The sequence below is a fragment of the Arachis duranensis genome, chromosome 2, assembly GCF_000817695.3.
Source record: "Arachis duranensis cultivar V14167 chromosome 2, aradu.V14167.gnm2.J7QH, whole genome shotgun sequence".
Classification (NCBI taxonomy): Eukaryota; Viridiplantae; Streptophyta; class Magnoliopsida; order Fabales; family Fabaceae; genus Arachis; species Arachis duranensis.
In genome coordinates this window covers 1,421,381-1,448,442 of record NC_029773.3, presented here as the reverse complement: position 1 = coordinate 1,448,442, position 27,062 = coordinate 1,421,381, and the positions used below count along the sequence as shown (strand labels likewise).

Genomic DNA, 27,062 nt, shown 5'->3' with positions numbered 1-27,062 from the left:
TTAGATATACCGTGGGATTTTTTCAACTTCAACCTCATGCCTTTCTTCTTATGTCTAATCATACTTTTTCCTACGAAAAATTTAATGGAAAACTCAGCATTATTGTGTCCAAGGCATTTGTTTAAAGAGTTTTTTATCAAATGAAATTGAGCCACCTAAGAAACTGAACAGAATGTACAAAGTTGTTGGTTATGCAGAAGATTGGCCTAATTAACTTAGTTGAGGTACTATGAATAGCAACATAGTATATGTGGTTTAATATATATAACAATGATACACTAAATGAGAATCCATATAGCATTACTTATATATATATTGTCTTAAGGAGCAGCGTATTATTATATATTATGCATGATGAAAGTATAATGTGCTAAGAAATAATTTATTACATGTAGTGGATATTCATGATATATGAGATGACCATAAATAATTAATGATTAAAATAATTTTAGAGAAGTAGCGCTTGCATAATCACAAAGTATAGTATATTCTTTAAGTAGTGCTTACAGTTATTCTTATGTTTGGTATGGTATTAGATTGGTATCCTGATCAACATGTGCCAAAATTAATTAAACTAGTTCAACATTTTGTCAGTTAAAATGAAATGATAATTTTGTTAACTTTGTTTGACAATTGCACACCTCAATGGAAGGGTTCAATCCTTGATTTTCACTAATTAATCGAAGTGTTGGATAGGATTTAATGAACAGTGGTTGCTACAGCCAGATTTGTGTACCTTGTTGTAGGTAATTATTCAAAATTTTGACTATCCATAGCTGTAATTTGTTTTGGTAACTGCTACAAACAATTGCTCAAATTCTGGGACATCAGCCCATTACAGAATTGACTCAGAACAGAACCATATAATTAGAATATTCAAACAATATAAAAGATGCCAGTAACTACATTTCAATGTCAGTTAATTCCTTTTATTTATGTAACCATAGTGTCTCTAACTTCTACAATAAGTGAATTATCCTATTTCTATTGATACTAATAGTTCAGTTTCAAAAGCTAAAAAGCTTTAGTGTATGGCAAAACGTTTCTACAAAAACTGGTTTAGTTATGATGGATGAGTTAGGCATCCTATGAATCAAGTAACATTGCAATTATGTTAATGAGCAATAAGTGCAAGGAATTTTCTGCCACATAGTAAAATAGAATATTTTACTTGTAGGATTTAAAGGCTTTGACAACCATAGTATCTGTCAGTAGGTGCAAACCCTAAACCCTAACAACCCAATTAACAAAGCAAACTAATTAACCATACTGAATTCATGAATCACTACCAGATTGTAATGACTACATATACTAAGCTAGAATGCTAAGAAAATATTTGTCTCATCACAGCTTCTTAAATACACCAACATTGTAACTAACATCGAAAGCTTTTAATCCAGCTTTTTGTTTTCCACAATTCCTCTTAAAAGTCTTGTTAGCTTATGCTTGCACATTTGCAGATACACCTGCTTCTTCCATGGAGCCATCACCTGTATCAGGGGAGGACCTCTTGGCTAGAGTCTCATAGGAGCTATCACAGTTGCTCTCAACTGCTAAATCATATTGTTGACAGAAACTCGACAATTAGCAATTAAAACATGAGCGACCTCTTGATCAAGCCCAATGATCTCTGTTTAAGGTGGATATCAATTAAAAAAAAATAGATAAACTTCTTACCTTGGACAGAGAAACTGCCTCATGTCCATTGCTATTATCATCTGTTTCAGTTGTAAAGGTATTAGGTACATGTTGAGAACACTGCAGGAACCAAGCTCATTTTGAAGGTAACATGTTAGTTTCAACAATATACTAATCAACACAGTTCAGTTCTAGTTCCAATCGTAACATGCTATACTTACAAAAGCATCAAAAGAAGAATTGGTAGAACCAAAACTGGACATGAGGCACTCATCATCTGAAATCTTTAAAACGTTGTATACCCCTTTCACGGAATTAATATTCTTGTAGGTGATGTTGAGCTTGAATAAGAACTTTTTGTCAACAATATTATCCAAGTATTTAGGATAGGACTCTCCTTTTTTTCCACTTCTTTACATGCACATAATAATCTTTTATATCAGTCCGGGAAACATACATTACAAGAGCAAAGTATTTTAAACTCCCATGAATTAGACTTACACATAACTCTTTAATTTTCTCAGCAGTCTTTCCCACCATTTGCTCTGCTTCTTTGTTGCACAGAAGGAGCTTCATACAACTGCTTCCATCAGTCACAATTACTTGTAGTGTATACCTGGAATAACATCTCAACAGTATATCACTGCTAACAATAAAAACATGGCCATATGCAACTACACTGAATTTCATAGTCTATGATATCAAGCAGCAGAGGCGGAGCTAGATGAAATATTAGAGGGGGACAAAAAATATTTACATAATAAAATAAGATTAAAATAAAATTTTAAGGGAGGATAAACTGAAATTTATATATAATTTACATGTAAAAAATTAAAATTAGGAGCCATTACCTCCTTTGCCACTATGTGGCTCCGCCCCTATCAAGCATACCTTAAAAAAAGCAAACAAAGATTGGACACAAAACAACTAACCTTAGTGTATTCTTGAAGCCTACATGTCTACAATGATCACACCGATACCTATATTTGTTCTCTAGAACTTTTTTAGATATGTCTTACATGACGTATATGACCAGTCATCTTTACCAACCTCTAAGAAACAATGTTCCCCACAATCCAGCAGGAGATTTCCTAAAAAAATGTTTCAAAATTAGTAACAAAATTTTATCAACTTAAGTGATCAGTTACAGACCTCACTTGTGCCATATTAAGAACCTCCTCTATGGTACGGACAATGTCTGCGTTGATCTCATCTGCTATAGAGTATTGAGGTTACCATTGAAGAGGAGTTATCCATTGTGAACAGGGCACAACCTCCTTTGCCCATCTATAGAGAGTCCAAGAAGACTCATATAACTTAATATGATTTTTAAGTTATGTTTTATAAACTCATAACATAGCAGCAATTTGGGCACTCCAGAGAGACACACCTTTTCTTGAACTCAATAACTTCGGGAAGGTTTGGATTGAAGTAACATTTGGAGACATAGTTTGTGCTTTGAATATTCACAGAATTTAAGTATACATTCGACTTAAAGAGCTGAATAACCATTATGAAAGGCTCCCCATCTTCTCATTCGAGATGTGGAAGCACTTGGTCCACCAATTTTTCAAACAATGTACATTTAATCTTGTGCTTCCTGGAATGAAAGGCATAATACAACTCTAACAGTATTTTTGGACACTTAATATCCAGCATATGCTTGAATTAAATGACTGCAAAACAAAAACAAAATGTACAGCTAAAAGAAGAGACAAAATAGTAAATATTATTCTAGGTCTTCCAAGTGTAATGTAATACGCTTGCTTTCTTCACCTGTGCGTGTAATCATCTCCGTAGCCTCTTCCTTTCCAACAACCTCTCCTATGTAATCTGCATGTCACAATAAGGGCATTTAAATCTAAATCTATAATAAAATTCAAGATCATATCTTAACAAAATAAGAAGTATGTCGATGTAACGTACCAAACAACAGATTTTCATTCATTGGAGCATTTGTCTCAAGTTTAGCAAATGGGCGAAATTTGAATGGATTAAAAGCAAAAGTCTCAATGGGAAGGTCTTCCACCTCTGTCTTTATATAGAAGCTAAACTTGTACTTATGAGCAATTGTCCTTACATTCCCATTGTTAATTTTCACAATAAAATTTCGCATACTATACACAGCATGCTTTTTTATCCTCTCCCTAAACAAATCCAACTCAGACTTACATATCGTTGCATGAATTCTATCACACTGCAAAACATTTTGAAACCCAAGAAACCAAAACTTGTTAGAAAGGCATTAATGAAGAAGATACAGCGTATAACAATCAGTCATCTAATACCTACTCATCTTGCAAAACCATCTTCAAGCTAAACACCTCATTTTGGTTTTACTGGCTGGGAAACTCATACAATAATTGAGCGCACCCACAACCAATGACCAAGCAAGCTTGGTTGGATTGATGTCTTTGATCAAGTCTGTTTTTGCAGCCATTCTTTACACTCAAACTGCTTCAACCAAAAGTTCTACCAAGTACAATTAACAATAGATTTATATTTTTCATGTAACTTATACCATTCTAATATTTATATAGAGCTGTTCTGCTATCAATGAATGGAATGAGCAGGAAAAATTGAAATTTGTGAGCGCCAAAGTGGGATGTCCCAAATTCAATCTTTTATTAACTACAAGTCGTCCCAAATTCAATCTTTTATTAACTGCAAGTCCTTACACATGGACGGAAAGATATGTTACTTGCATCTGAAATTCAATTTTGCCAACACCTCTGACCAATGAAGCCATCACCTTTTCACTTCTTTCGGAGGGAATACTGTAGTTACCTCATCCATTGGATGTTACTTTTGGGACCAGCCCTACTGAAGGGACGGCAATTTTTTTTGGATGAAAACACTGTTGGTGGACGATTTTTGGAAGCTTCTTTATGTATAAGCCGACGCGTTGGAGTGGGTTTGTATTTTCATCCTAATGGAGGGAATACTATTCATTGTAGGAAACGTGTTATCACCTCCGAAGTTTTAGAATTGGGTGTTTTTGGTGGGAACACTGTTCAAGTCTCGTGTACTAAACTACTTAACTATTATATTATAAATACATAGATATTTCAATGTGCATATAATGAGTTATTTAAAACCAATCCGTCTCTTTTCTTGATCTTTTGGATATTATTAAAATAAGAAAATAATATCAATGGATCCAAAATACTTTATATTTCACCATTCACGCTAGAATCTGGAACAACAACAACCACAATAATAATAATAACCATGAAAGTATTAATAATAAAAAAATAATTTATATTAATTTGAGGTGATATTAACCATAATAATAAAATAATACAACAAATATAACTTGAGTGAGAGAATACCGTCTCATTTTTTCATATGATGTAGCATTTGCCTTATTTGCGTCACCTTTATTTGTCTATAATGGTATTCTTGTCTCCAATAATTTCAGTTGAAAGTTTAAACTTTGTAATTAAATACTATTCTAATAGTCTAATAATATAAACATGGTATATACCAAATTATAATTCTACCTTCCCGCTAGTGGAAAAACAGCAGTTGAAATAACATGTCCGGGATAAGTGCTAACCATGGCATTCTTTCCAACAGACAATAATATCATACAAGTGGGTTATCCATATCTTTAGAGTCATAGCAGGAAACTCAACATAAAGACGTGTAAAAATATGTTAAACACCTTGACCCCAAGTCCCAACTATAATTATTAATTACAAATATAATTAAAAAATAAAATATTTTTCATGTTTTAAATTTAATGATTTTACATTAAATAGATTTTTTTCATAAATGGCCGAACTTTTTATAAAAATAGAAAAATTGATAATTAAATTTTGCTTCAATTGTTTACATACATCTTAAATACTTATCTAAACATTTCCATAAAAATTCAAATCAAATATACAATATTTTGTCAAATATAAAACTCGTTACTACTTTTTAAAAAATAATTATTTTTATCACACTTAAATCTTTCTTTTATCAGTCATCTTTTGAAGTAAGCTATGAACTTTCAAATATTATTTTGCTAATTTACCATTTTAGTTTTTTTTTTTTTTAAGTATCACTCAACCTGACAGATTAAGAACTAATTCATTGCGAATCTAAACTACATTTAAGAATTTGTCATTGGCCAATGGATTATTGTATGCATAAAGCAAAATTCGAACCCTCGACGCTTATTTAAACGGACTAGTAAACTAACCACTAAACCAATCTAACTTGGTTATAAAATAAACTATTCAAAGCACAACCCAAATCTAAGTCCAAAATGACATTGAAAAAAAATAACAAATGTTACAAACCCAAAGCCACCAAAATATATTTTGAACATGGACGAGACGGAATCTTGTATACCCCTACATTCTATACCATTTTTAATATTTTATATTAAAAAAGAACAGTTTTGTACTATGTAAACAAATTTGATTAGCTTAAAACAACTGTTGAGCCAATGTACTCAACAAATCACTCTTAACTCTTAAGATAATTTATACACAAACAATTTTACTGAAATAAGTTCTAATACGTTGGCTTTCTTAAACAAGCTATGATACTAGTTTTCAAGCCAGCAAATGTTCTCACTCTTGCACAGTTACACCTAAATTTACATTCCACACAATAAACAGCTACAATGACAATAGATCACTTTATTCCTTAAAGGTAACCCTCCATCAAGGTTAAAATATCAAAAAATTTTCCCAACAAAGCCATGTAAGATATCTAGCAAAGAAGAAAGACGTTTTCATTGACTTGGCTAACTTTTGGAAGGCTTCAAAGCACCAATTATTATTATAGTATTAGTAGGTCGTCTGGTAGAATCATTATTTCATAATTAGAGAACTCAATCAATTCAGTTTAACATATCAAAATAACAAGCAAATTCTTAAAACCACTTAGAAAATTTCACACCAATATTGGTAATAATTGTTAAAAAAAGAGAAAACAAAAAAAGAAACAAAAGACATGTATTTGCATCTCCTTAAATAAACAGAAGCAATAAAAGCAAAAACCAGATGACCTGCAGAAGAACCAATAGTCATAAGCCCTTCCTAACCAACTCGTTTTATGAAACAATCTGAATCATCTCATTCCCTCAATTGATCTAAATCTACCATCAGGTTACTCGTGTCGCTTCAAGTTTAATCTCTCCTGTACGTTAACACCATGTAGAAAAAATTCCATGAGCAACAGGAACGAAGAAAAATTTCCATCTCACTCATACTGGATATCAGACCATGTTAACCTAAGGTTAATCCAACAATACATATCTAGCTTGGTCGAATCCTACCTTGCATAGGCATGAGCACAATACATAGGGTACAGAACAAGAAAATTTTGCAAAAAAATAGGATATGTGTATAGAATATTATATTTAGTAAAACTAAATCAAGTTTTTCAACTGCAAGACTTGACGTTTAGACTTTAACTAATAAATACCAACAATTACCTACTCGTAAATATTCATGATTTGGAAATAAATGGAACATGTTTCAACAAAAAATGGACGATATCCAGGAAATGATCGTAGATATGTTCTAACTAGAGAATATATAGAGATAAAATAACAAAAACTAACTTGCAAAAAAGAAAATGAATAAAGGAAACCATGGTGTTATTAGTTAAACAGACCTCAGAACTGAGTTCTCAGTTAGATACAGAACCAGCAGTCTCTTTGACAGGATGATCCTTAGACAATGTTTCCCAGTCAATCTGCCTAAGTATTTTAAATCTTTCATCGAGTGTCACAAAGCCAGCTTCAGGAGCAACAATGCTAGTAGTTCCAGCTTTATAGAGCAATACCACACTAGCTCCCATATCCGGTCCATGGAGTTTTCCAGTCAACAGAAGTCGGAGAGGCATGAAAAGAGATTTCCCCTGGAACATTAAGAAAAACCTTTATTTTAGCATTGATATTTATTTCAAGAGTTAGATAAGTGAATGTGATCCATATAACTATACGTATATGGCACAATTTAAAAGGTAAAATCACATGATTTTATGTTTTAATCCTGTCAACTGATATACGATCCAATAACCCAAAGTAGTTTATCTCTCTCATGAAGAGCTATTCCTCTAACTTCATCCTTTTATTTATACAAATATGCATTCAATTCAGCTTACCTTGCGCTTAAGGGATTTACCGAATGCTTTCACCCACTTTTTCCAACCATCATGGCCTTCTTCAAGTGCAGCTACCAGCTCACCATTATCATAGGCAGCCAACAGGCTGACAAAAAAATTGGAGAGATTGTCTTGTATGACTGATTCTGCTTCATGGCTGCCAGCAACATGTACAAAGTTGCAATCAGGAATCTCAATCTATGCATCATACTTTACATCTAAAAAATAGATATAATTTATAGACAACGTCGATTAGCTGAAGGATGTTGACCTTAAATATTAGCAAAGCTAGATTCACTAAAGAAGTCATATCACATACATTATTAGGCTATACCTTTGTAAAGTAGAATGTATTGGATAAGAAAGCAAGTTAGAAAGCGCCGTATCTGCATCAGGTATCAAGTCAATTCCATCCTTAAGCAGCTCAATTGCCTCCTGTTAGTCAACCACATATCAATTAGATAGTTAATTTACTTGAGTCTAATGGTTTACGACACAACAAAATCATACTAAATAAATTCAAGTGCCTTGGAAAATGATTAAATAGAATTCTACTTAGAATGAGACTGAATCAAGAACATATGGAATCAAATCTCACATCAACAAAAGGCCCTGTTGATACTGTGAGTAAGCCAGATGCCTTCCAGTGGTCTCCAATAAGTTGGGCCACTTCCTGTAATGGCCGTGCCCTTAAATGCTGACCATTCATCCACCTGAATAGAAGACAAGGAATAAATTTAAGAAACCTAAATAGATATTTATTATATACTTTTAGCAACAATGCTTTTTAGGAGTAAGAAATATATAACTCAAAATTCCCAATATGAATAAACTAACACTTGAAGTGTCTGAATATTATGTATATTCAAATGTACAGGAAATTATCTTTTTATAGAGGAATTACAGAAATAGAAATAACTAGAAAATGGAAAAAATACTAGCCTAAAATAAGGAAAGATTTCTAATCATAAAATCCCTAAAAATAAGCTAAACTAAAACCGGAAAGGATATTATAATTAATTCTATTTACAGAAAAGATTCATGAAATAAATTAGGAATCTGATTTTGATTTGATCTAGTCAACACTCCCCCTCAAGCTGGCTTGAAGATATCCTTCATTGACAGCTTGCTTATTATGCTATCAAAGGTCTTCTTGGGTAATCCTTTAGTTAGATATCTGCCAATTGTTCCGTGGTCGGAACATATGGGATACAAATCTGTCCTCTCTCAATCTTTTCCTTTATAAAATGCTTGTCAACTTCAACATGTTTATTTCTATCATGCAGAACTGGATTATGGGCAATAGAAATTGCAGATTTGTTGTCACAATACAACCTTATTGGTGGAGAAATGGAAACCTTAGTTCTTGTAGGATTTTCTCTACCTATAGTGCTTCACATATTCCATGAGCCACTGCTCTAAACTCAGCTTCTGCACTACTTCGTGGCACAACACTCTGCTTTTTACTCCTCCAACTAACCAGGTTTCCTCCAACAAAAGTGCAATACCCAGATGTTGACCTTCTATCCATGACATTCCCAACCCAATCTGCATCTGTATAGGCTTCTACTTGAAGATGTCCATAGTTTTTGTAGAGTAACCCTTTCCCAGGCGACCCCTTCAAGTACCTTAGGATTCTAAAGACAGCATCCATGTGTTCTCGGCCAGGTGAATGCATAAACTGGCTTACCATGCTCACAGCAAAGGCTATATCCGAGCGTGTATGGGATAAATAGATTAGCCTCCCCAATAACCACTGATATCTCCCTTTGTCCATTACATTTTCTGGTTCAACTGGCTTAAATTTTAAGTTAGGCTCTATAGGTGTTTCAACAGCTTTATAACCAAGTAATCCTGTCTCTTTTAAAAAATCTAGGATGTACTTTCGTTGGTTCATAAAAATGCCTTCCTTAGACCTTGCAAATTCAATTCCAAGGAAGTATTTTAATGAGCCAAGTTCTTTGATTTCAAAAGCTTTGGCAAGCTTTTCTTTCAAGTCTTTTAGCTCCAAGCTATCATCACCTGTCAGAATAATGTCATCCACATATACAATTAAGATTGCAGTTTTATTAACTGCTGAATGTTTATAGAAAAGCGTATGGTCAGCTTGGCTTTGAGTATAACCAAGTCCCTTCACCACCATTCCAAGTCGTTCAAACCAAGCTCTTGGGGATTGTTTCAATCCATAGAGAGATTTCTTTAGTTTGCACACTTTATTCATCCCTAGTTCAGCCTCAAATCCAAGTGGAAGTTTCATGAACACCTCTTCCTCTAGCTCCCCATTCAGGAAAGCATTCTTTACATCCAATTGATGTAAAGGTCAATTGTAATTCGCAGCAAGAGATAAGAAAATCCACACAGAGTTGAGTTTAGCAACTGGAGCAAAGGTCTCTCAATAATCTACTCCATAGGTTTGTGTAAATCCCCTAGCTACTAACCTAGCCCTATACCTCTCTATGCTTCCATCAGCATTGCACTTGATGTTGAAAACCCACATGCAGCCAACCAATTTTGTATTCTGTGGCAGATCTATAATCTCCCAAGTTTCATTCTTCTTGAGTGCATGCCACTCTTCCATCACTGCTAATTTCCAATTGGGATCATCTAGTGCTTCCTCTATATTCCTAGGCTCAAACAGATTTGTAATTTTAGAAGTAAAAGCTTGATGTTTTTGAGAGAGATTTTGGTAAGAGGCATAATTGGAAATAGGATGATTGGTGCTGAGTTTGAGTACCTTTTTGGTGCAGGTTCTGGTTTCTTTCCTAAGGGCTATTGGCAAATTATTATTAGAAGTAGCAATTTCAGATTTATCTGGAAGATCCTCAGGTACTACAGTTGGACCGTCTTCCGAGTTTTCAGATTGGGTTGGTACAGAGATGATGGCTGGTCTCTATTCTTCTTGGGATATTTCCGAACATAACATCGAAGCTCCTTTTTTAATTGTGGTATTTCTTTTTCTGTTTGTGTTCCAACTAATTCTGGCACAATTTCAAAATTGATTTTCACATCTTTTTTGGCAATTATTTTAGAATTTGTTTGATCAGTGAAAGTTGTATCCTCAATATGTAAGATAGGAGTGGGTAAAAGTTCATGCAAAAAATTTTCTTCACTTAGACTCTCCCCCTGAAGAAAATTTTTCTGAAAAAATGTTTCATGTTCCAAAAAAGTAACATCCATGCTTACATGACATTTCTTTGTGTGTGGATTGAAACATTTATAACCCTTTTGACTTGGGGAATAGCCAATAAAAAAACATTTTTCTACCCTTGGATCAAGTTTACTTCGGGGTGAAGGTGTATGCAAAAATACAGTACAACCAAATACTTTTAAAGGTAAATCAAAATGCAACCTACATGCTGGAAAATTCTTTTTGAAAGTATCCAACGGTGTGAAGTAATTTAACACACGCGTAGGCATTCGATTTATGAGATAGGCTGCTCTTAGGACAGCATCTCCCCATAAATACTTTGGAACATTACCCTCAAACATAATGGCACGTGCTACTTCAAGATGTTTATTCTTCCTTTCAGCAATGCCATTTTGTTGGGGTGTATTGGGGCATGTAGATTGATGTTGAATACCTTTTTTTTTTGAAGAAATTCACCAAGATTTTTGTTAAAGAATTCAGTACCATTATCACTTCTTAGTATTGAAATTTTTGTGTCAAATTGAGTTTCTACCATTTTTGAAAAATACTGAAAAATTTTAGAAACCTCAGATTTTTCATGCATGAGATAGATCCAACATAGTCGTGTGTGTGGTCATCGATAAAAGTCACAAACCATTTCTTTCCAAATTGAGTCGTTATTTTCGATGGACCCCATACATCACTATGAATCAACTGGAAAGGTTTAGATGCATGATAAGGTTGAGAGTAATAAGGAACTCTATGGCTCTTTGCACGAATACAACTTTCACATTTAAGTAAGGAAGAATCAATATTCTTAAACAAACTTGGAAACAAATGTTTGAGATATAAAAAATTAGGGTGTCCTAGTCTGTTGTGTCAGAGCATTATTTGGTCATTTATAGGCATAGAACTTATACCACTAAATCCTTGAGCTACTTTATCTTCCGAAATATCCTCAAAATGATAGAGCCCGTCCATCATCTTAGCACTGCCAATCATCTTCCCCGAGGTCCGGTCCTGAAAAATACCATGAGTGTCAAAGAATGTAACAACACAATTGGAATCCTTGCAGATTTTACTAATAGAGAGAAAATTACAAGAAATATTTAGTATATGTAGGACATTTCTTAGGTCAATGTTTTTGGACAATTTAATTGTACCTTTTCCAGCAACGGATGAAAAACTACCATCAGCAACTCTAATTTTCTCATTTTCTCATTTCCTGAATCGACAATCCATGGTGCATTCAAGTTTGAGGTGCAGTTAAGGGACATAGAAATACTAAAATTACCTGTTTGAGCCAAAGAACCACTAGGAGTACTAGATACAGAACTAGAATTTAACAGCCTTATGAGCTGCTCAACCTATTCCTTACTCAAGGATGATTTTTCAACCTCATGAGAAGTTGGCGTAGAACGTATTTTGGGACCAGGTTTGCTGCCTTTAAGATGTGCTGGTTTTCCATGAATCTTCCAGCAGGTTTCTCGGGTGTGGCGAGGTTTATTGCAGTGGTCACACCAAAGATTGGAGGGATGCTTCTGATTTGATGAACTTTTAAGTGCAGCAGGTGCCACTAAGAGTGCATTAGACTCCAAAGAAGTCTGTTCAGTCGAGTTTCCTCTATTCTAACCTCAGCAAAAACTTCTCCAATTGAGGGTAGGATTGCTCTTCCAATAATTCTGCCACGAACTTCATCTAGCTCCACATTGAGGCCTGCAAGAAATAGAAATATCCTCCCTTCTTCCACTGTTTGTTGGTGGTGTTTGGCATCAGCGGCTGAAATCCACTTGTAGTTATTGAAGTGGTCAAGATCCTGCCGCACCCGCTTCAATGTGTGGAAATATTTGGTGACATTGTCACTCCCTTGTTGAATTTCTCTAGCTTTTAGAGTAAGTTCATAAATTTGGGATGTATTCCCAAGATCAGAGTACATCTCCTTGACACTATCCCACAATTCTTTGGCAGTGATATAGTACATATAGTTACTACTGATATCCTCCTCCATTGAGTTCACCAGTCATGTCATCACCATGGAATTCGGTATCCCACACATTATATTGTGTGTCAGTGGCGTTAGGCTGGCTTCGCTCACCGGTGAGATATTCAATCTTCCCTCTTCCACGAATGTCCATCTGAACTGATTGAGACCACCTAAGGTAGTTTGACCCATTGAGTCGAAATGTGGTAATCTGAACTGAATGGGAGTCACCACTAACTAGTACACATTGCTCAGATTTTAAATCTGACGGAGTAAGAATGGTGTTCTCCTTTTGTTCATGATTAATGACTAAGGAATTGTCAGCCATATCTATAAATCAGAGGCACAGTGCAGAGATTCTGCTCTGATACCAACTTGAAGTGTCTGAATATTATGTATATTCAAATTTACAGGAAATCATCTCTTTACAGAGGAATTATAGAAATAGAAATAACTAGAAAATGAAAAAAAATACTAGCCTAAAATAAGGAAAGATTTCTAATCATAAAGTCCCTAAAAATAAGCTAAACTAAAACCGGAAAAGATATTATAATTAATTCTATTTACAGAAAAGATTCATGAAATAAATTAGGAATCTGATTTTGATTTGATTTAGTCAACACTAACTAATAATGCATTCAACAACTATATGCATATAAAACACCATGTATATCCTGAGTAAGAAAACAGGAACTTGACATTCAGAACATAAAATTAGCAACCGTAAGTTTTCATCTCATCTCAAAATACAAAGCAAATCAAAACAAAAGTTACCTTAACTTCGTGGAATCAAAAACAGCACCACTTTTGTTAACACGTTCAATAGTGAATTTTTCAACTGTTAGACCAAAAAAAAAAAAAAAGATATCCGTAAAGACATGTTCAAATAAACTCCTGTTTGGTAAGCAATCAGTCTCAACTCTCAATAACATACTGTCTTTACAGTACTACAATAGTGGAATTAAAAACAAAAAACCACTAACCGAGTTGATTAAGGGTGAAAAACTCATTTTCAGTTCCATCACCCCAGCCTAATAATGCAAGGTAATTCACCATTGCTTCAGGTAGGTATCCCATCTCCCTGAACTGTGAGACAGCAGGTATTAGAGTTTGGACTAATTATCCATGTAAGAGAAGCTTTACTAGCTTTACTAGTACATATTGGGGTGAAACATGATATTAATAGAAGAGAGAGAAAGGAGGGGGGGATCAAGTGAGATCGCAAATCATAACTTCTATGACAAATACATTGTGTAAATGAAGAAGAATCAATCTCACCTGACCCACTGATGTTGCACCATGTCGTTTTGATAATTTACTCCGATCAGGAGCCAAAATCAAGGAAACATGTGCAAAATAAGGCATGGGAAAACCTAAAGCCTGCAAACACATTCATGAACGGTGACAAGAAAATCAGTTAACTAGAACAAGTAATGTCTGTAATAAAGCAACAAGGGGATTAGTAAGCGATATTGGTTTTTTTTTTTTGGGGGAGGGACGGGTTCTCCATGTGTTGATATCTATCTTCCTCAGAGTAGTGAACATTCTCTCTAGGGTTTCAGAAAATTTGACATCAATCATAAATTCTCTCATTGCTGGTTCTAAGGCAGAGAACCAGATACAGTGTGCTCGTTTATTTCATTAAACAACAAAACAACAAAGTCTTATCCCACTAGGTGGGGTTAGCTACATGAACCAAACAACGTCATTTAGCCCTATCATGTCTATCATGTATCATGGATCAAGCATTTATAAACAAGGGAGGAAAAAAAGGAGGATCAAAACCTTGATTGTGGATCAAGGCATATTTACCTTTATCACATAACCAGTTTTGCCACCATTGGCACCATCATTAAATGATGTTATCTGACTAAAAGCAGTCTGTTATACCCTAGATCACTGTTTGCTTTCCAAATATTCCAATTTTCCAAGCTCCAAAATTTCCTCACTGGCTTGGTCTATCTATTCTCTCAGAACATCAAATTTCACAATTCCAACATAACTCCATTTCTTCAACATAATCTATGTCAGCTCATTCCCAAAATAAATACCAACTTACACTAACGATATGTTCTCAATTGAACTCAGATTTTCACTTTTGGTTCGACTCAGTGAAATTTTTTTAAGGGAAAGAATAATGCTAGACAAAATATGTATATATAGTATATACTTTTACCTTATATATTAATGCCTGCCTTAGAGTGTTTGGTAAATGCTCCTCTGCTCTGAGTTGCAAATAAACAGAATTAGTGAATAATATTCAAGAATACTGACTATGAAATTATAATCACTACCTTATAACATGGGAAATAGCCATGGTAGCATCATCCACTGTTACACAAAAGTTGTAAACAGGCTGACCATTACTCCTCATTATCACAAAATCTCCAAGCGTATCCAAGCTCCAACTAACCTTCAAGACACTACCAAAAGAAGTTAATAGGAAGTCTATGTTATTTAAAAGAAATATTGTTCACTTTACATTGTTTCATTACTGACTGACAAATTTTCAAATGTTTATTAACAGAATAAGGTTTTAATTTCATGAAGGTGTATCATTCTGCTGTTTCTAAAGGGATCATTAATAGTTGTTTCTGAGATGAAAATACTTTCAAGATATCGGTTGACTTCTGGAGACCAAGTTTACAATGCATATACTAAAGATGCCTGTGAAGTACGTTATCTTTATCACATGGGGTAGGAAATCATCCATCATACCATTAAATTAAATAAAGTAAAATCTAGAAATGGCAGTAAGAACTCACTTCGCCACGTATTATGTCATTAATTTTTAAATTTCCTTTGGGGACACGAAACCGATATGTATAAGGAGTTCCCTTTGTCAGCTCTTCTTCTACTTCCTCATTTGTTGCATTGGCCCATTTACCTGTGTACACTGGAGGCAGTTGCTTTAATTTGGCAACCTCCTTCATTTTCTCTAGTTCCTGTCAAAATAAATATGGGTCAAGAACTAACCTTAAAACAATTTCAATCGAAGACATGAATTCTTCAAAATTAGTAGAGTAAATGATGAGCAAACTCCAATGGTGCAGCCTCATAATCTAGTATTTGTATTTCTTTCTAAATGGTATATATCCCCAAAAACTATGAGACCCTCGTCAATGCAATTTTCAAAGGTGAACTAAAGATCATGATCATGGAAACAAAACAACTTATGGCTTGTGAGAATACGGCAGAAGAATGACATGAAGTCAATCAATAACACCAAAGCCATTTAATTCCCACCAACTCTTCTTTCAACAATCAATCAAGTCACTTAACATGGGAAGAAGCACAAATGCATTTGAACCTTCCCCACCCCATGAACCATATTTTGAATTTGAACCGAAGTAATAACACAACTATCTAATTTCACAATTCAAGAAGTCCTGTTTCTTATTGTAGAGACAGAAAATGCCCATTGAAAGGAAAATTTCACATAACAAAAATTTTAAAGCATATGGGCAAGTCCTCACTTAATGAACAAGGGCAGGAAAGTGTACATCACATTTCCCTGAGCTATGTCAAGTACGGGTCATCTAGAGCTTGGGGGGATAAATACCTCATTAGAACAAAAGCATCGATAAACCTGGCCAGATTCGAGGAGTTTCTCAGCATATTGTTTGTACAAAGAGTTCCTCTCGGATTGCCTATATGGACCATAATCCCCACCAACACCAGGGCCTGACAAGTCCACCACATTACAATCATAGAAATTAATCATGAACAAATCTTATCGAATTGCAAATTAAAATGAAAAATAGAAATTTTCAGACGACAAAACAAAAAATGAAAGGCAGCATAAAATACCTTCATCCCATCCAAGGCCAAGCCATGAAAGATCCCGAAGAAGGGCTTCCTCAGATTCCTTGGTAGACCTCTCCAAGTCAGTATCCTCAATTCTCAACACAAATGTCCCACCTTTGGACCTGAAATTGCAATTCATAAAAGCACAAAACATCAGAAAAATTATAGCAAGTTTCAAGTCAAATCCAATCAAAACGTCCAAAACACAACTACCTTTTTTATACTGAAAAAGAATTGCATTAAGAAGAGGAGAAGTTCAAAACAATTACTACAAACAAAAAACTCCTTAAACGATTTTTCCACATTTACACCAGAAATTTGAGTGGGTTATCCCACCCCCTCTTTTTTCCTGAGCTTAAGTTAGCAATGTGACTTAAACTTTGTTTCATAGTTTTGAGACACACTGACAATTGAACCTAATATAAATTCACATTTCTAACTTCTTTTAAGATTAAAAAAATCCTGAAACAATTTTCAGCTTTGGTATATTGATGTCACATTTCTAACTTCTAACTTCTTTCACCATTAAAATATGCAGATATCGAAGTGGATATAGATTAAATATTACGAAATGCTGGATAGGAACAAAAGAAACCTAACCAAACCCAAAAACCAATAGAAGACGATAAACTTAAAAAATAAAAATTAAAAAGAAAAATTAATCCAGAAAAAGATAAGAAAAAGGGACCTTGCGAACAAGTAATTGAAGAGTGCAGTTCTGGCGCCGCCGACGTGGAGGTTACCGGTAGGAGAAGGCGCGAAACGGACGCGAACGGGTGAAGGTTCTTGGTGTTGATGAGAGAGAGAAGAAGCTTTGAGTGAGAAAGCTCTTCGGAGGAAGAAGGTGGCGGTGATTCTTCGATGGTGATGGAGAATGATGGGTGGAGCAACCACCTTCGCCCAGGGAGTAACTGTAGCAGTGGCACCAACCATCATCAACGCGGCCATGGCTTATGATTCTCTCTCTCTCTCACACTCTCTCTGTGTATTCTTCAATCAACTGAGTTCTGCGCCAAACTAACAAGATAGGAAAAGAAGTGTTTAAGTCCATTGTCTTATCTTTGAAGTCACTTTTCAAGTTATATTAAATATTTTTTTTAATTTTAATTACAAATTAATTCTATATATTTTATTTAATTATAAAAATTATTTTTTATTTTATAAATTATTATTTTATTATTCATCTATTATGTTTATTAACAATCAAAATAAAAAATAATAATGAATTAGACCTTCCATTGATCGTAATAAATTTTTTTGCTATTTCAATCGATTAAAAGTTTATATTTGATCCGTGACGTTCGGCAAAATTGTGAAATCGTGTTTTATTTTGAAAATCAATCGATTGGATTACCACAAAACAATGGATTGAAATTTGCAAGGGAGCATAGTTTTCGCAAACTAAAATGTTGGTTTTTTAAAATTCAATCGATTTCTTATACTACTCAATCGATTGAATGCTCCAAAACATTGGTTGTGTTACCGAATCGATTGAAGTCATCAGAACAATATAGATTTGCCCAATTCAATCGATTAGTTGTGTTACCCAATCAATTGAATTATGTACTACGCCATTTTTCAAGTTTCTTATCGTTTTTATAAATTATTATCTTATTATTCATCTATCTTAACTTTAAAATTCTATCCTCAATTTTTAAGACTTTATTTTGATTTAGATACTATAATCTTATCTTTTTTTTAATATTAACATTATAAATTGGTGAATAACTATCACCAATTATTCAATCCCACCATTAAAATCGTGTATCAATCTCTTTATCTATTATGAGAGAGTGGTGCAGGCTTATGACTCGATACCTGTGTAGTTATAATGTCTCTTGACTTACCCTTTTTTAAAATCATATATTGGCTGGTAATGAATGTTCTTATTTTTGACAGGGAATTCGTTGCTTGAAATGTTCCTCTTTTTTGAGAAATTCATATCAAACACCCCCAACTGGAAATACCGGTAGTGCAGGGGATATCGGCGGTGCAGGAGATATTCAATATTTCCCTGTTTTAATTACTTTTTATGTCTGCTCAAATGTTTTATATTGAAATCCAATTATCCTTTTGTGCTCTTCATCGTGCAGAATGGCGAATTGTCGAGTGATGCTGGTGTCATCTCCGGAACTGTGAAACAGATGTTCGATATATTAGAGGCTCAGAATGTAGAGCACAACATGAAAGTAACGTTATTAGAGCTTTACAACGAGGAAATAACGGATCATGTGCCTCCTAAAGAAACTGTAAAATCTGAAGATGATAAGTCTGAAAGTCCTGTCGCTCTAATGGAGGATTGGAAAGGGGGATTCTATCGTTAATCTAGGAAGAATTGATTAAAAATTTGTAATATATATACTTCATATATGTCTTAACAATATATGAACAGATTATTAAAATGCTTTGATATATATTGCATGATGTTTTTTTTTTCTAGTCAAGATTCAATAGAGAGGTCAAATCTTGAACAAATGAAAAAAATAAAATAGAATGCAAACAAATAAAAAGAAAAAACGGTTTTACATACAACAATAATAAAGCAAATACTTTCTCTCTCTCTTTTCTTATATGAAGCACTTCTTTACTTTCTTTCTTCACATACTACTAATATAATATTAATATATTATCTTTATAGTAGTATAATAGTATTGGTAAATACTGATAGTAATGTTTTTCTATTTATACTTTATTTTATTACTTCTTCCTTATTTATTTTACAACACGTTATCAGCACGAGACTCTGATCAAATTTTTAGGAAGACTCAGGTAACAAATTTTTATTATGTCAAAACTTTCTCATCTTGAATTCAATGCTCTCGATATATCTGGAAACAATTATTTATCATGGATACTAGATGCTAAAATTCATCTTGATTCAATGGATGTTGGAGATACCATTAAGGCTGAAAATAATGCATCCCAAAAGAATAAAGCCAAATCTATGATTTTTCTTCGTCGTCATCTTGACGAAGGATTGAAAAATGAATATCTCACATTAAAAGATTCTGCAGATCTTTGGAAAGACCTTGAAGAAAGGTATAATCATAAAAAAACGGTAATACTTCCTCAAGCCCGATATGAATGGACGCACTTGCGTCTACAGGATTTTAAATCCATAAATGAATATAATTCGGCAATGTTTCGAATCACCTCACGAATGAAATTATGTGGAGAAAAGATATATGATAATGATATGTTAGAGAAAACTTTCTCGACCTTCCATGCCTCGAATGTGCTTCTACAGCAGCAATATCAAGAAAAAGACTTTAAAAAATACTCTGAGTTAATTTCTTGCCTTCTTGTTGCTGAACGCAACAATGAGTTGCTCTTAAAGAATCACGAAGCGCGCGTAGCTGGCGCAACCCTATTTTCTGGAGTAAATGCGGCAAATTACCCCAAAAGAGGTAAATGACAAGGTTTTAGTAACAAAAAAAATTATGAAAGAAAAAGAAATTATATTCACAAGAGAGGATCTCACTAGAAGTGGGATAAAGAAAAAAATTCTGGGCAAAATAAATCAACAGAGGATAAGTATTTCCGTTGTGGTGAAAAGGGCCATTGGTCACGTACCTGTCGTACCCCAAGGCACCTAGTCGATCTTTACCAAGCATCTTTGAAAAATGATGACAAAGGAAAGGAAACAAATTTTGTTTCAAATGATGCTGAAAATTCCACCACTCATTATGATGTATCTGATTTCTTTGAGGATTTTGAATGAAATATTGGTCATTTGATCAATGATGAAATAGTTTAATATGTGAGATTGTTATGTATTCATGTAAATAAATAATGTAAAAAAAACTTGTTGTTAAGTTTTATTTTCTAGGTATTCAAGTTTCAAATATGATGTATATAAGTAATGAAATATTAATGTTTATGAATTTTGAAATAATTAAATGTGTCAAGTTTTAAAATAAAATTTCAGTATATGACATTATTTTTATGTACAGTGTTTCTTAGAAAAATAATTCCGATCAAGTATTCAATTTAACTACTACTCATTTTATTATTATTATTATTTGTCTTTGAAGAAAATGACAAGGATATGTAATGAAGATGTATGCCTTGCGGATAGTGCAAGTTTGCACATCATTCTTAAAAGGGATATATATTTTACTCATCTTGTGCCAAAAGAAGAATATATTAATATTATTATTGGCTCAGGCAATGTGATTGAAGGCTCCGAAAGAGCTATAATTTTGTTTCCTGAAGGAACAAAATTAATAATAAATAATGTACTATTGTCTACCAAGTCTCTAAGAAACTTGTTGAGTTTTAAAGATATTCACCGAAATGGATATCATATTGAGACTATGAATGAGGAAAGTCATGAATATGTATCACAACTCATGATTCAAATAAAAAGGTGATTTTAGAAAAGTTGTCCTCACTTTCATCTAGGTTATATTATACCAAGATTAGTGCAATTGAATCACATGCCACTGTAAACCAGAAGTTTACTAGCCCAAATGAATTCATAAATTGGCACAACCGATTGGGTCATCCGGGAACAACCATGATGCGGAGAATTATTGAAAACTCCCATGGACATTCACTAAAGACCCAGAAGATTCTTAAATCTAGTGAATTTTGTTGTGCTGCATGTTCTCGAGGGAAGTTAATTTTAAGGCTATCACCAGTAAAGATTGGATTTGAGTCCTCTGAATTCCTAGAAAGGATTCAATGTGATATATGTGGACCTATTCATCCACCATGTGGATCTTTTAGATATTTTATGGTCTTGATAGACGCATCTTCGAAATAGTCACATGTGTGCTTATTGTCTTCTGGCAACCTGGCGTTTGCGATATTACTGGCTCAAATTATTTGATTAAAAGTACAATTTCCAGAAAATCCAATCAAAGCAATTCGTCTTGATAATGCTGGTGAATTTACTTCCCAAGCTTTTGATGCTTATTGTATGGCTAATGGAATAAATGTTGAACATCCAGTAGCTTATATTCACACACAAAATGGGTTAGCAGAATCACTTATTAAACGCCTCCAATTAATTGCTAGACCCTTACTTATGAGAACAAATCTCCCAACCTCGATTTGGGGCATGCTATTTTACATGCCGCAGCACTTATTCGTTTGAGGCCAACGAGTTACTATCAGTTTGGGACATGCTATTTTACATGCCGCAACACTTATTCGTTTGAGACCAACGAGTTACTATTAGTTCTCTCCTATGCAATTAGCTTTTGGCCAGTAGCCAAATATTTCCCATTTAAGAATATTTGGGTGTGCAATATATGTTCCCATTGCACCACCTAATCGCACCAAAATAGGATCCCAAAGAAAATTGGGGATATATGTTGGATATGATTCTCCCTCTATAGAAAAGTATCTTGAGATACAAACTAGGGATGTGTTTAAAGTCTGATTTGTAAATTGTTATTTTGATGAATCAAAATTTCCAACATTAGGTGGAGATAATAAGCTTCTTAAAAAGGAACTTAATTAGAATGCATCATCATTGATGCATTTAGATCCTCGATCAGGGCAATGTGAACTAGAAGTTTAAAAGATTATACATTTGCAAAGAATAAAAAATGAAACGCCTGATGCATTTTTCGATACAAATAGGATAACCAAATCTTATATACCAGCAGAAAATGTCCCAATTCGAATTGATGTCCCAATTCGACAAATTACCACCGAAGCAAATACACGCCAGAAGCGTGGCAGGCCTGTCGGTTCCAAAGACAAAAATTCTCAAAAGCGAAAAGAGGTGAATACTATTCCTGTTGAAAAAGACACAGTAAAGACACATGCAGTTGTCCAAAATTCTAATATAATTTTAATGCCAGAAGACGTTCAGGTACCTAAAAATTGTGAAAATGACGAGATCTTGATAAATTATGTCTTTACAGGAGAGAAATGAGACCGAAATAAGACAATTGTCAATGAAATATTTGCATATAATGTGATATTAAATATCATGCATGAAAGTAGGAATCTTGAGCCAAGATCAGTCGAAGAATGTCAACAAAGAAATGATTGGCCAAAATGGAAAGAAGCCATGAAGACTGAATTAGACTCACTAACAAAACGTGAAGTCTTTAGACCTGTAGTCCGTACACCTGAAGATGTAAAACCTGTTGGATACCGATGGGTATTTGTGAGAAAACAAAATGAGAAAAATGAAGTTGTACGCTACAAAGCTCGACTTGTAGCACAAGGTTTTTCACAAAGGTCCGGTATAGATTATGAAGAAACGTATTCTCCTGTAGTGGATGCGATCACATTGCGTTATTTAGTCAGTTTATCTGCATGTGTATTTAATGGATGTGGTAACAGCCTATTTATACGGTTCATTAGATCCAGATATCTATATGAAAGCCCCTGAAGGACTAAAGATATCTAAACCATCCAATGAATATTCGCAAGGGTTATACTCAGTTAAATTGCAAAGATCTTTATATGGTCTAAAGTAATCTAGACGAATGTGGTATAATCGTCTTACTGAGTATCTGGCCAAAAATGGGTCAAGAATGATGATATCTGTCCATGTGTTTTCATAAAGAAACCTGCATCTGAATTCATTATAATTGCTGTGTACGTTGATGATTTAAATATCATTGGAACTCCTAAAGAGATTGCAACAATTATAAAAACTCTAAAAGAAGAGTTTGAGATGAAAGATCTTGGAAGGACTACATTTTGTCTCGACTTGCAGATCGAGCATATAAAAAATGAGATCTTTATTCATCAAACAACATACACAGAGAAGATCTTGAAAAGATTTTATATGGATAAGTCACATCCCTTGAGTACCCCAATGATCGTAAGATCTTTGGATGTGGAAAAGGATCAATTCCGTCCTAAAGAAGAAAATGAAGATATCCTTGGTCCTGAAGTACCATATCTTAGTGCCATTGGAGCACTAATATATCTTGTTAATAATACACGACCTGATATATCATTTGCTGTGAATTTACTAGCAAGATATAGTTCCTCTCTAATCAAAAGACATTGAAGTGGAATCAAACAAATCTTTCGATATCTTCATGGAACGGTTGATATGGGATTGTTTTATCCCTATGGATCCAAGTCACAATTAGTTGGCTATGCATATGCTGGATACTTGTCTGATCCACATAAAGGGATATCCCAAACAGGATACCTATTCACATATGGTGGTACAGCTATATCATGGAGGTTCACGAAATAGACAATTGTAGCAACATCCTCTAATCATGCTGAAATACTAGCGATACATGAAGCTAGTCGAGAGTGTTTTTGGATGAGGAGTTTGATCCAATATATTCTGTCATCATGTAGATTGATTGATCAGAAAATAACTCCAACTGTCCTGTTTGAAGATAATACAGTATGTATTGCTCAACTTAAAGGCGGATACATCAAAGGTGATAGAACAAAACATATTTCTCCCAAATTCTTCTTCACTCATGATCTTCAAAATCAAGGGACAATTGATATCCAACAGATCCGCTCAAGTGATAATCTGGCAGATTTATTTACAAAGTCACTCCTAAAATCCTCCTTTGAAAGACTGGTACATGAGATTGGGATGCGCTAATTTCGAGACATTAAATGATGTCGACAAGAGGGGGAGACTATACTCTTTTTTTCTTGGTCAGGTTTTTTTCTATTGGGTTTTTTTTACAAGGTTTTTAATGAGGCAGTCCCCATCACAAAGGATTTTGTACTCTTTTTCCTTCACTAAGGTTTTTTTCTCACTGGGTTTTTCTTTAGTAAGGTATAATCCTAAATGGTCATCCAAGGGGGAGTGTTGTGATAAAGATGGATGACCACGTATGTCTTGGGTGGCTATCTTTTCTCAAGACTGAATGAATCACTTTACAATACAAAATCCAATAAATGAAGGTTGAAAATGAAGACACTTTACATGTATAAATAGAAGGCATCGTGAGATGCTTTTGACATACAGCAATAATAAAGTAAATACTTTCTATCTCTCTCTTTTCTTATATAAAGCACTTCTTTACTTTCTTTCTTCACATACTACTAATATAATATTAATATATTATCTTTATAGTAATATAATAGTATTGATAAATACTGATAGTATTATTTTTCTATTTATATTTTATTTTATTACTTCTTCTTTATTTATTTTACAATATCTACAATGGTTTATTTAGTATTGAAAGAATAATGTTAGGTAGTCAAAATATTATAGACAATAAATAAAAATACATGATCAATAATATTTGCATTTATAAGAGAGTGTAAATCACTCTTCGGACTTAATTAACACAATTAATTTTTTTTATAACTATCTTTTAATTTCTCATTTAATTACACTAAAAGTCAATTCTAAGTTTAATGTGAATTAAATCTAAAAAAAAATACTCTTTAATTATTATTACATTCATAATTCTACAATTTTTTTTTTCAAATAAAAATTTTAAATTTTGATATTTTTAATCCTAGAAAAATCTCAAATCACATTAAAACATTTTATAAAAAATAAAAATATTTCATATTTGATTAGTCTCTATTTATTAAAAACGTCTAAAATTATTAGTTTTTAACCTACAAAATAAAATAATAAATAATAAATTGACACCAATTCATTAATTATAAATATTATACAACTTATATTTTACATATAGACTATTAGAAAATAAAAAATAAAATATAAAATATAAATAAAAATTAAAAAATAAATTTTTAAAAATAATTATTAACTCATTATATTAAAATCAATAAATAAACATACATATGGATATTAAATAAAAAATATTTAAATAATTAAAATTATAATCCATTAGTACACATATGAGATAATAATTTAAAAAATATAATAAGACACATAGTTTGAAATTTGGTAATATTAATTGTAAAAATTTATTAATCATAAACATTATATCTATAAAATTATGAATATTATGAGTATGAAATTATTGATGTTATTAATATGAAATTATGGATGTTATGTGTATGAACTTATAGATATTATGAGTAAATTTGTTAATTGAATAAATTAATTTAAGTATTTGATATTTTTTAAATCCAATTATGATAAATTTTGAAAATATTTGTGTTAAAAAATCAGAATAAATTATTATTTCACTTTAAAAAATATGAAACAAATATTACGTAAGTGAGATAATAAATTAGTGACTACAAAAGAAATAATTAAAATTAATGACAATTAAAATTTAGATTATTCCAACCTTTATAATATTATGTAGGTACAGTGAAACAATAAGAAAACAATAAATTAGTGGTTACAAAGAAAAATCAATTAACATCAGTGACATTCAAAGTATATTATTATGATTAGTTTTTAATGTAATAATATATATGAAAATCAAATTATAAAAGATCTTATTAATATATAGTATGTTACAGTTTAATAGTTAAGAATATAATATGATAAGTTGAGTAATAAAAGAGTAAGATAAAAAATCAAAATATAAAGAAATTATATAAGTGAAGTCAAACAAAATTTTTTGGCTAATTATGACTAAATTATTTTAGTTTCCAAATTTTTCGCATTAAAAATAATGGTGTGTTATTGTTATTTCTATTTATTTGTGACTATCTTTATAATTTGTATCAACTTTACATGTAAATAACATTAGGTGAGAAATCATTAGGTGATTACGCTTTGATTAATAATGCAATGAAAAATTTTTTAGCAAGCATACATATTACAAAAACTTGCTTTAAGTTACTACTATTTAATCCAAAAAATCGTTACAAATTTTTTTACAACTTTATCGAAATAGCATTCAAATATTGAACTAAAAGCAAGTTTACACATACCTCCAACTCTAAATCTCTTACAAGGCAATAATAACTCCTGTCATGACCAAAACTAACAATGCTAAAACCATAAAAATAGATGCTACATTAAAATCTCTACTCTTGGAGTTAATCTTTAGGATTATATTTTGATGAATCTCTAACATATAATTCTACTCTATAATTTTATTAGTTTCTGTCCCAAACTAACATCTTCAGTCTCACAAATGGATGACACATTTGCAACTAATTTTGCACTAGACATGACCCCCACAACATCATCATTAAAGTGGATATCAAAAATCTAGCCAGCTCATGCAAAGAACTTACAGCGAGAGAATTTTTTCTGCCTATTTCACAAACATTATTCAACACAAATTTTTTTATTTTAACTAATTAGAATGTCAACAATTACTTACCTTATATAGTGGGAATCTAAAAAATAACCTCCTCGAATTTTTATGAATTTTTGGAATAAAAATTATTATATACAGCATAAGCATTTTGAGTATTGTCCTTTCGTAATTTTAACGTTTCTCAGACTCCTCACATCACCATGTACGAGATCATTACCACTCGAAAAACTGTGTCTCCCTCTATGGCAATTCGAATAAGACGAACTTCCTCTACTTGGCATCATTGAAACTGAAC

At 32.9% G+C, this 27,062-nt stretch overlaps 1 protein-coding gene across 1 annotated transcript; it reads right to left on the bottom strand.

Annotated features, from left to right (window-relative positions):
- Window positions 1-6,489: 6,489 nt before the first annotated feature.
- Window positions 6,490-17,704, bottom strand: LOC107472699 (glutamate--tRNA ligase, chloroplastic/mitochondrial). The gene is made up of 14 exons (XM_016092206.3): window positions 17,353-17,704; window positions 16,668-16,786; window positions 16,420-16,541; window positions 15,623-15,802; window positions 15,152-15,270; window positions 15,034-15,082; window positions 14,136-14,237; window positions 13,841-13,943; window positions 13,632-13,695; window positions 8,348-8,462; window positions 8,084-8,184; window positions 7,750-7,906; window positions 7,258-7,503; window positions 6,490-6,777 (listed from the first exon to the last, which is right to left on the bottom strand). Exons 1-13 carry the CDS (start codon window positions 17,610-17,612, stop codon window positions 7,273-7,275), a joined length of 1,722 nt encoding a protein of 573 aa, XP_015947692.1. The 5' UTR covers window positions 17,613-17,704; the 3' UTR covers window positions 6,490-6,777; window positions 7,258-7,272.
- Window positions 17,705-27,062: the final 9,358 nt, after the last annotated feature.